Source organism: Myotis myotis, unplaced genomic scaffold (assembly GCF_014108235.1).
Source record: "Myotis myotis isolate mMyoMyo1 unplaced genomic scaffold, mMyoMyo1.p scaffold_m19_p_12, whole genome shotgun sequence".
Taxonomy (NCBI): Eukaryota; Metazoa; Chordata; class Mammalia; order Chiroptera; family Vespertilionidae; genus Myotis; species Myotis myotis.
Genome location: NW_023416316.1, coordinates 73,325,717 through 73,337,797, shown reverse-complemented (window position 1 = coordinate 73,337,797; position 12,081 = coordinate 73,325,717). Strand labels below are relative to the sequence as shown.

At 37.2% G+C, this 12,081-nt stretch overlaps 1 protein-coding gene across 3 annotated transcripts in view; it reads right to left on the bottom strand.

Annotated features, from left to right (window-relative positions):
* ERCC6L2 (ERCC excision repair 6 like 2) overlaps positions 1-12,081 on the bottom strand; it is a 123,140-nt gene that overhangs the window by 35,027 nt on the left and 76,032 nt on the right. For all 3 annotated transcript variants that reach the window (XM_036331414.1, XM_036331417.1, XM_036331416.1), the window contains 2 exons: positions 10,427-11,576; positions 3,864-4,018 (listed from right to left, as the gene is read on the bottom strand). In XM_036331414.1, coding sequence (XP_036187307.1) covers positions 3,864-4,018; positions 10,427-11,576 — 1,305 coding nt within the window. The remainder of the gene's footprint in view (positions 1-3,863; positions 4,019-10,426; positions 11,577-12,081) is intronic.

Genomic DNA, 12,081 nt, shown 5'->3' with positions numbered 1-12,081 from the left:
AAGGGAGTCCAAAGCCCCAGATTCCCGAGTACCACCCGACCTTTTATTTATAGGTAAATGTAGTTGCTTATAACTATTTATGGATTATTCCTGTGGTTCCCTCACGGATCAACGCCTCTGGGGGAGTTAAAAGGGGACAGCAGTCTTACCCAATGGTAGTACTAACAAGAGTAAGCCCTCGATTTTGTGGACCTCGATTTAACGGACTTTGGATTTAATGGACAAAATTTCCGGCTTGTCTGTCATATATGAACATTAACAACCTCTTGATTTTAAAGTGCTTTTAACCAGGATTTTCTTAAAATTAAATTAAGAGGCTATTTTTTTGTTGTTATTAATTCACTGTTATTTTTTAACAAATTTTAAGCGAATAGGCCATATGTTGGAAAAAACACTGTAGTAATTTTGCCAACATAAATATTACATATCTACAACGATGTTCAACATATTTAAAGCCAAGAGTCACCGCTGGTAAGCAATGCTGGGGAATGATTAGAATGTGAGAATTGGTTCTGCTGTCATGGGGTGTGTTTCTGCAGCTAAGCCACGCCCCAGCCGGTGTATGTGTTTACTTCAAGGTAACTGATGAATTCACACATTTACTAGACCTAGTCAGTAGAAATGTAAAGTTACTGTAATAGATATAGAAAACTTTCCAGTGGAATTAAACTTTTCATACATACTTAATTTTAATTACACAAACATGTCTGCATAAGTAAAAACAGGTAAATTAACCTGTCATTTCTAAAGATAGGAATTCAGAAAACCTACTTTATTATATAACAGATTTTCAGCTTTGATGGACTTCCCCTCGCCTGAATTAGTCCATTATCTCGAGGTTTTACTGTACTTATTTATTGAGTGCTATGTCATGTCAGGCACTGTTCAGAGCATTTACAGGTATTACTTCATTTAGTTTTCATAAAAACCTTTGGCGGTAAGAAGTATAATTGTTTGTATTTTAAACACCAGGAAATTGAGGCACAGAGAAGGTAAGTAACTTCCTCCTGGTCACACCAGGTTATGAGGGAGAGCAGAATTCAGACTCTGACATTCCGAGTGGAGTCCATGCACAGGCTAGTGATAACCGCCAAACTCCTCCTGCCTCTGGGAGGCTGCACAGTTCATCAGATTGAAGATGAGACTCATTATACTTATTTACTTACTTGTTTTCAATTAAACTAAAATGAGAAAAACACGAGGTATGTCTCAGGGGTTATATTTTATGTCAAAAATACAGTAGCTTTAGTTTTGACATTGGTGAGAAACTAAAAACATCACAAATATATATGATCACTATTTTAAAAATTCTAATTATCAAATGTCAAGTAAGATCTTTCTTTCTTAATGGTAAGTTTATAACGTTGTCCCTGAGTATTTTTGGAAGGCAGCTATGCTCACCACTATACCACCAACGCAACCTTCTGAGTATTTTTGTATGTAGGTAATATAACTTTCAAGATGTTAAAGTACAGCTATATTAATAACCTGGTGTATTAAATGGTATAGGTCAAACCTGATGAATTGAATCTTGTTCTGTTGGAATTTCACTGTATCAAGTTTTGATGTACAGAAGCCAGCCAATGAAATGAGCATGTTGAACAGACAGTTCTTGCCTGCTAGCCCTGGTGGCATGAGATTGGACTCCCTGCTTACTGGCTTTAAAACTTGCCTGAATATTTTACACCAACCATGATTTAGTCATGAAACCACACATGTTTTCCTATTCCCTGAAAAAGATGTACTAAATTGGTCTACGTGTCAAGGGGGAGATACATGGTCTCAAAGGGCATATGAGAAATCCTAGGGGATAAATACTCCAGTTTGTTTCCTGGTAAGAAATATCCCTCATCATAAGTACCACTGTGAAGACACAAGGTTTCTGATAAGGTTGCGCTGTTCATCTCAAGAATGTTGGTGCTGAGAAAGGTTGAAAACTGGTATTGCTAATACAAAGATAAAGAAATTTCCTGCCACTAAAGGCAAAGTATATTTGAAGCATTTTCATTTTTGAAACTTTTCTTGAGAAGGTTCCAAAGGGACTTTTTCTTGCTTCCATATCTAAGGGGTTGCTTCTCAGGTACATTTTGGGAGAAATTATATGCCTGTAGATTTCTTCTCTGAAAAACATTTAAATAAACTAGTAACTAATACCCAGTTATTTTATTAACAGCTATTACAGAGGTTTGCCAGCTATCTTACCCTTTTCTCATTAAAATTTGTTTGTTTAGGAAAGGGAATGGTTTTTTCTTTTTTAAAGCTAATACAAAATTGGCTGTCTATTTAAGAGATACCAATATGCTCTTCAATCTAATGAAGCAGATGCCTGGCAAACCCAGCATACTTCTGCCTATCTTCCCAGAGAGCTCCTACAGGGCAGTCAGGCTGCAGAAATGCTGTCTACAGTATTGGTTGAGAGACAATATATTTCTAGATCAAGTGACAATATAAAAAAGCAGCATACTTGGCTCATGAAAGAATGTTCTCATGAATTGTATTTTGACATTGGGCCTTTTGATTACATTAAAATGCTAAAAGCACCGAGTTTCAAAGTCTGCTATTACATTTACCGAAAGATATTGCAAGACAACGGCCTGTTCACTAGGTCACTCAGTGGTCTTCATTTAAAATCCCGGCGACAAGTTTCTTTTATATTAAATGCTGGGAAAAGCTTTTCTCCTCCTCAGAAGAGCTGGTGTTTTTCCGCCGTCAAGGACAACATTTAGCTCAGTGCTGCTCAGCAGGGTGTTACGGCATTCTGGGCAAATCAATTGTTGGCAAGTGGGATGTCCCCCTCCCACCACGGCCATTTAGCATCCCTGGCCTCCAGACATCAATGCCAGCCAGGCACTCAGTCATTGTGACCACCCAAACTGCCCACACACATGATCAAATGCACGAGTAGAGAACACGCTAAATAAATTGTTTACTTGCTTTGTTCTGTCTACCAGGCAACGCAATTAAATTTGTCCTTAAAAAAAATATCCGGGTAAGACCATTATGCTCTATATTTCTACATCCTAACTTTCTCCCACTCTTGAACTTCCAATTTAAGTTATATTTCCCTTGGTCCCGAGTTTCACTTTCTATTCTGATTTTATCATTAAGACAATCCAAATGATTTTAGGAGCCCGATGAGGTACAAATAAATGAAGATCCCTTGGCAGTTCAGAGGCATTAGCCCTTTCATTCTTAAAAGTAATGCTAACTTGAAACAAACCACTGTTTTACAAAATATGCATTTTTAACTCCTACACATAAAGTGGTAGAAAAACTACTCCTCAGACACTTAGTTCTTAGGAATTAATAAAGGATAATAAGCCAAAAAGAAGAAAATATTTTTTAAAACCTTTGATGAAAGTTACTATCTGTAAATAAATTTCACATTTATATAAGACTTTATTTCTATATAATATCAATTTTAAGCGAGAAGAGCCCGCAGACAGTTTTTTATTACCTTTAACATTATAAAAATCCTTTTACTAAAAAAAAAATAAATAAATTCTATATGAACCTAGTTTTTGTGTGTCTTCATTTTAGATGAAAAATTTTGGAGGAAATTTGTTTTGGGTTCTGATTTAACTGCATGATTCCCTCAGATTCCTCATTGATTGGCAAACTTTTATTGAGGGAAACGATTAAGTAGCTCAATAATTTTAGACATTTAGATATTGATTTGTCTTTTACTATAAAACATCTTCAGTGGCTCCAGTGCCCCAAGTAATGTTCTGTTTTTTACACTTATTTGTATGTCACTTATAATCTTAGTAGCTACTTTTGAGGGGTTGCTTAGTGAAGATCTTATTAACTTCTGTGAAAATGAGATAAAAACTGAAGATGACATTATGCTATATGCTTCTTACCTTAGACGTGCAAACAGCTATGTTAGCAGGAAGCTGGGAAAACTGCTTCAGTTCAAATACATCACGTGCTGCCCATCGGCTCATGTGATTCTCAGCTTTGCTTGATCCAATCACATTCTGGTTTGAGTGAATGTAAGCCACTTCCTGGACACCATCTAGAGGTAATTGATGTTTATTCAGTGATGTCTCATTAGAAAGCAATATGGTTCCACGTATACTTTAAAAATTATCAGCAATACACGAAAAGTAAGTTATGCTTGTTTTGTTTTTAATCCTCAAGAAAAATATTCCGTTTGTCTGTTAACATCATAATAGTCATTTAAAAAAAATTAAAAAGAGAAAGAGTTCAAATATGTTGGTCTAGGTTAAAACTTGGAAGGACTTTTCCCTCTCAGCAATATGAGAATTTCTAAGATTAGATAACAATCTTTTTAGACTTAAACCTGAAATGAGAGTTTTGCCCAACAGAAAAGTCGTGGTGAAGGGTCATTTCTATGAATTTGTTGTTCCAGTTGATTTTTAAAAAAAATATTTTTATTGATTTCAGAGAGGAAGGGAGAGGGAGAGATAGAAACATCAATGAGAGAGAATCATTGATCAGCCTCCTCCTGCACGCCCCCTACAGGGGATTGAGCCTGCAACCCGGGCATGTGCCCTTGGCCAGAATGGAACCCGAGACCCTTCAGTCCGCAGGCTGATGCTCTATCCGCTGAGCCAAACCTGCTAGGGCTCCAGTTGATTTTTAAAAATTGTTTAATAATTTAAGCTCAGTGTTAGCCTCATCTGTTCCTTTCAACATGGACTTGATTACAGTGATGAAGTGGGAGCGAGGGGTTTATGACCAGGGAGTTTCGTTTGGTTGGCTTTGTTCAGTTTTACTGTTTGTATTCTGACTTTTTTTGTACATATGCCCAGAGAATGTCAAGATTGGAAGCTTTTTAGGAAATGAAAAAAAATTAACTTATAGCTTTTATCTGAAAGAAGTTTAAAAAATGGCTACATTTTTTATTGCTTTGCTTCTAGGCACCTATAATTTACTTTAAACTGTGGTCATAAAAGAGAAGGCTAGAACTAAGGTCTGTAAAACCTCTCTCCAACAGCTCTGGCAATGAACCTCGATTATGACCTTCAACACTTGTGCTGTTTCAGTCCTGAACTTCTCTCAACCAGACTCGCCAATCATGCGAAAACAAGATGTTAAATAAGATGACTGAAAGAGCAACTAAGATAATATTCTCAAGTTTCAAAGCATCAGGGAGTGTGTATGGCAATAGTTTAAAACCTTCCAAAGCCCTCGCCGGTTACCCTGTGATTAGAGCATCGGCCGGTGGACTGAAGGATCGAGGGTTCGATTCCAGTCAAGGGCACATACCTGGGTTGCAGGCTCAATCCCTGGCCCCAGTTGGGGCACGTGTGGGAGGCAACTAGTTAATGTAGCTCTCACATCGATGTTTCTCTCTGTCTCTCCCCCTCCCTTCCACTCTCTCTGAAAAATCAATGGAAAAAAAAATATCCTCAGGTGAGGATTAACCAAAAATAAATAAAATAAAACCTTCAAAAGTATTCTTCTGGTAGAAAATTTAATCAGATTTTTCTTAATTTTGATGATAAATTTTATGCCTTACTCAAAATAGCATTAGTTACACACTAGCTCTTGACATCTTTTGGACAATAAAATCCAAACAAAACAAAAAAACTCAGCTGATTAAAAAAAAATAGTTTATGTAATAATTCCTCAAACATAAAATCTAGTTGTAGCACACAAACCAAACAACAGTCCAGTAATTAGTTCAGCAGTTCTCAACCTGTGGGTCACGACCCCTTTTGGGGTCGAACGACCCTTTCACAGGGGTCACCTAAGACCATCGGAAAACACATATATAATTACATATTGTTTTTGTGATTAATCACTATGCTTTAATTATGTTCATTTTGTAACAATGAAAATATATCCTGCATATCAGATATTTACATTATGATTCATAACAGTAGCAAAATTACAGTTATGAAGTAGCAACGAAAATAATTTTATGGTTGGGGGTCACCACAACATGAGGAACTGTATTAAAGGGTTGTGGCATTAGGAAGGTTGAGAACCACTGAATTAGTTACAAGGGTATCAGAATGTATACTATCATGAATATTAAATATATTTTTATTGATTTCAGAGAGGAAGGGAGAGGGAGAGATAGAAACATCAATGATGAGAATCATTGATTGGCTACCTCCTGCATGCCCCCTACTAGGGGTTGAGCCCACAACCCAGGCATGAGCCCTTGGCCAGAATCAAACCCGGGACCCTTTAGTCCACAGGCAAATGCTCTATCCACTGAGCAAAACTGGCCAGGCCCATCATAAATTTTAAATGAGACTACTAATAACTGCAAAAGAAAGCCTGATTTGCAAATAAGTTAATCACAATGATGGTTTCCACATCATTGTATCCTTGCTTTTACACTAGCTTCGTGCATATAGTTTTTTGGGAACTAACTCTCTAAATAGCTTCTCGGCAGGTGGTGGTGACAGGGAAGCAGTTCTTCCATCTCTCTGAATCCCACAGAGAGCGGACAGTAATTAGAGAGCAAAACCCACGCCACAGACAGCACTTACTCCGGAATCAGATGACCAGATACCCATGTGAGCCCGAAAATACAGGCACGTGGGGACCCACCAACAGCTACACACTCTGCACCGCACCAGGGTCTGTGTGAAGGAAGAAGGAAGCAACAGAATGGCACCTGCTCGATCTGAGAACAGGAGACCACAGAAGAGCCAACAAGTATTCACTGGGAAGCAAAATGGGCCGTAGCAGCTGATCTGGGAAGGTTCCCACTCCCCAAGGCTGAGTGGGTGCATGGGGCGGAGGCAAGACAGCCTGAGGGCTGGAGCAGGCTAGCAATTAGCAACTTCCCAAACTGAGCCACGGGCTTCCAGGTCAGGGCCACACAATGAGGAAAGGAGAAGATCCACCAAAGGAGGGGAAAGGGACAGGGACAGGCAACCCCACCACAGTTTTGAAGGTTATACAAAAATCACAGCTATGGATCTTTGTGAAGTTACATAAATGCTCCTAAACTCTGCCTCATTTAAAAAAATCAGGGAAAATTTTTTTATAAGAATAAGGAAGAGGGTCAAGTCTCATAAAAATTATGAGAGAAAAGAGAATAAGCAGCAGAATTTATCCCTATAATGAAAACATGCCAGATATATGTGCTCACAAAACAAATTAAAACACTAACTGATTGCCGAAACCGGTTTGGCTCAGTGGATAGAGCGCCGGCCTGCGGACTGAAGGGTCCCGGGTTCGATTCCGGTCAAGGGCATGTACCTGGGTTGTGGGCACTTCCCCAGTGGGGGATGTGCAGGAGGCAGCTGATCGATGTTTCTCTCTCATCGATGTTTCTAACTCTCTATCTCTCTCCCTTCCTCTCTGTAAAAAATCAATAAAATATATTTTAAAAAAAACAAAAAACAAAAAAAACACTAACTGATTTCAAAATGAGGTAAAAGAGTTCAAGAAAATGATAAAACACAGGAACCAACAACATAAATCAGAATTAAAATAACTTAGAAATAGGTGGCAGAACTCAGGAAAAACTCAAAATTTAAAAACAATTATTTCAGCCCGGCCAGTCTGGCTTAGTGGTTGAGTGTTGACCTAAGAACCAGGAGGTCACTGTTCGATTCCTGATCAGGGCACATGTCTGGGTTGCAGGCTCGATCCCAAGTAGGGGCTGTGCAGGAGGCAGCTGATCAATGATTCTCATCGTTGATGTTTCTCTCTCTCTCTCTCTCTCTCTCTCTCTCTCTCTCTCTCTCTCTCTCTCCCTTCCTCTCTAAAATCAATAAAAAATATTTTTTAAAAATTATTTCAGAAATAAACACTAAACTAGAAAGAACATAAGATGGAATGAACACAATAGATAAGCAAAAAAGAAATGAAAAAGATATAAAAAAGGATTTGAGAGAATGTGACAAAGTCAGGTAAAGAGCGAACATTTGAATAACAGGAGTCTCTGAAGAAGAAGGCCAAGCAAACAAATAAAACAAGTAACTAAAAACACTAGCATAAGAAAGTTTTCCTAAAATCAAACCCAAGTTGAAACTATATTATGAGAATACTGACCAACACTGCTATGGACTGAATGTTCCTCCTAGATTCATATGTTGAAGTCCTAACCCCAGGGCGATGGAATTTGCAGTTGGACTTTGGGAAACAATTAGGTCATGAGGATGGGCCCTAAAGAATTGGATTAGTGCCCTTATATGAAGACACAGGAGAGAGATGATTTATCTCTCCACCAGGTGAGACACAGCAACAAGGGGCCATCAGTAAACCAGGCAAAGGGCCCTAACCAAGAACCTAGCCATGTTGGCATTGTGATCTTAGCCACCCAAACTTAGAATTGTGAGAAATAAATGGTAGGCAACTTAATCTTTGGTAGCTTATTATAGCAGCCTGAGCTGATTAAGACAAACACCAAAACACAACCTAGTAAAATTACTGGACAATAATGAAAAGAACAAAAAATGCTTTGAACATCTAGAAAAACAAACAAACAAATGGACATGTAACACAGCACTTCATGCCAGAAGAAAATAAAGCTACATATTTAAAATACTTAAGAAAGTGTGAGCCAAGAATTTTATATCTAGCAAAAATGCCTTTTAAGTATAAAGGGCACGAAGTGCTATCAACAAGAATCTGAGACTATTCTCATGAGTACTTCCTGAGGGAGCTCCTAGGAAACAAGCTTCCGAAGACCAACAGGACTTGAGAAACACTGATATAAGGACTAATGGGGAGCGTTAAATGTATAGTTACCTGCAAACCAAGAATAAATTAATTCTAAGAGGGGAGGCTATGCAACACAATGTCTGCAAGTTCCAACACTGTGGACATAGTATATCTATTTTAAAAGTAGGAAGAAATGGGAAAGCATGTTTTCAGGAATCGTAATGTAGTATTATTGGTATTTTTACTTTTATGACTTTTATATATATGGGATAAAACAAATGAGTAATTATGGAACATTATAATTAAATCATTACCTATATGCTTAAGAACTAGAATTAACATTATAGAGGAAATGGTATACAAATGTAATACATAAGAGGTTTAATAAAAGCTCTATAGTCTCAAATTATCAATATAAATATGTGAGTATCAATATAAATTCATGAAGTATTTAATCTTATACAAAATGCACATATATGTATATAAATACATGTATACATAAATACATGTACATATAAATATATACATATGTAAATATAAACATGTATAAACATATAAACATATGTATAAAAATGTGTGTGTATATATATGTACATAGATATAATCTGCCCACAGAAAAGGTCCCAAAATAATAACCAAGCTAGTAGTAGCCATGATCATTCCTAGCATAAGACTGAGATCTTGAAACATGCTTTCTCGCTAAAAGAAACCAAGCCTTCTTGTCTGGGGTAGGAAATGTATGAGATGAGCCTGGGAAATTTTGCAATATCAGAGAGCAATCCAAGATTACGAGCATCATGACAAAGGGTCTCAGGAACCAAAATGCTCATGTCCAAAGGCTCCCATTGTCCAAAGATGAGACAATTAAGCTTCAATAATGACATTAACTGCAACAGATTGAGACCCATTAAAAGTATTTGAGTCAATTAATTCATGATTTTCAGAAAGACCATTCCTTCTAAGGATGATAGGGATCCATTTATTATACTAAAAACTGATAAGGAAATGAATTAAGTATGTCCCCTGCCTTTTCTATATGAACTATAGCACTGGGTAAGTAACAGCAGATGTAAGTATCTCCTTATAGAAGCATTCTAACTAACAAAACAGAAATGAGAGAAGTAGAAAATAGCACGTTGCTATTCTGAATGAATAAATAGTTATAGGCATTAAGCATCAATGGCCGTTAAGATAATAAAGAGAGGCCAAAAAATATCTTGTGCCTCCCATAGTTTTGCCAAACACTAACACTTATTGTGTCAAAAGGGACTGAACCTCAGTTTGATACAGTCTCAGATATGGCTCAATGGCAGGAAATATACAGGGCAGAGGAATATGTTCAGCCTCTTTAGAGAACACAATTAGCAAAATCCAAATTGAGGAAAACTCTATAGATAGCGCAGGTAAGTCAACAGATAAATCATAAGGAAATGGAAGGGATGAAAGAAGAATACTATAGAATAACAGAGATTGTATAATTTTTTAAAAATGAGACCAAACTATGTCTAGGGATACACATTTGTGTAATAAAATTGTAAAAAAGAAAAAAAAAACAGTAATTACTATAAAAGTTGGAATAATTAGTATTTATGAGGATGGAGGGGCTGTGATTAAGATGAGGCAATGGAGAGGATTCTGGGGGAGGTGACAAAGCTTTCTATCTTGACCTAGGTGGTCTTCCCTTTATCCTGCCACCCACCCACTTTCCCATTTGTGCCTCAATGCTTGATTGTAAAGAGCTATTTCACAAGCTCATTCAAGAATCTCTTACAGATCTATTTAACAAAACAAATAAGTAAAGTTTTCAGAAAGTATCTGTAGTTACCTAAAAATTTATCCATTGATTCATTTATCTGCTCTCGATTGGCAATGCTCTCATTAGAAAATTTCATTGGTTTTCTTGGTACTAAAGTGCTATTTTTCTTATGCCTAGGCAATTCTGAAGAGAAACCAATTTTATCTTTACTAGCATTTGGTCGATGTTTCTGTTTGGAGAAACCAATGTGGCTAACAAAAAAGTCATCATCTGAGGATGAAAAATCATCAATAACCTGCGAATTACAATCTTCATCTGTTGCATACAGTTGGTTTGCTTTCTTCATTGTTTTAGAAAAAGTGTCAAGTTCCCTTTTATTTTCCTTTTTTCTCTTGAACCTCAAAGAACTAGTAGCTCTTTGTTTTCTTACTCTTGACTTGGAGGAAATGTCAATGTCATCAGATTCATCACTAATATCACTACTACCTCTTCTTTTCGTAATAGGCTTCAGGGTCCCGCTCTTAGGATTTAATTGTTTTGAAATTAGTCCACTTCCTCTGACATCAGTCTTTCTATCATCACCATCATTTGTTATTTCTATAGGGTTTTCTGTTTCAGAATCTTCAGATCTATCCGCGGGTGGCCTAGACTTTAAACTACTCTGAAGGGATTTCTGAGTTGTATATTGTGTGGGAAGGATGACATCACTATCTTCTGATTCTGTGACATTCTGTAAAATGCAATGGTGGTCAGCTGTATTTTTAAAATTCTTCTTATCAGACTCAGAAGAAATAGGCTGTTCTAAAATCTTTTTACTTTTCTCAAAAACACATTTGTCACTTGGATTTAGGATATTAGCTAATTTCTGATGTTTTGAAGTACCAAGAGGGACCTGATTTTTCTGACAACCAACGTCTTTGGCTTCTGCTGAAAGGCATGGGGGCTGCTCATCAGGACTTTCATTGTCAGAGGCAGTATTTTCATCACTGTCATCAACTGCTTTCCATTTTGTCTCGAGCAATTGAGAGAAGCCACACTGGAGTAAGGTGAGCTGTCCAGGAGGACCGGAGGCTTTACTTAGGTCAGATGCTTTGCCTTTGGCAGGCTTGACTCTGGAGTTGTCCACCAATTCATCGTCACTGAGGTCGCTGCAGAGACCACATGCATCTTTTGCCGGTGGTTCCGCACCTCTGTGTTCTTGACCGTCAGGCTCTCCAGGCTATGACAGAAATATTAGAAAATGTCAAGAGGATGACATCACATCTATCATACTGGAAAGGAATTAAATTTGGGCAGATAACTTGTACAAGTCTATTAGATGGTATTTTGTAAAAGTACACTTCATAAACAAAGGTAAAGGATTTAATATTATGGTCTGGTACACTATTTTCTTTTATCAAGTTTAACAACTTTCTCAAAATAAACAGAAGTTTAAGCTAGAACACCATGTGACCATTCTGGCCTCAAAAGGGAAAAGCACACACCTTATTGCTCACTGTAGCCCAGCAGGTGCTTCTCCTCGTGCTTTGAGGAGGAGACAAACAGGAGTTAACAAAGAAAAGAATTCGCAACTAGAAAATGGTTCTAATCAATTAAAATTAAAAATAAGGTCAAACAGAACCTTGACAACCAGAAGTAAAGGAAATATTGAAGATATTTTGAAGCAAACTTTGCTATAAATTTAAATCCATATTTAATTTTTTCACATCAGTCAGAGCTAAGTG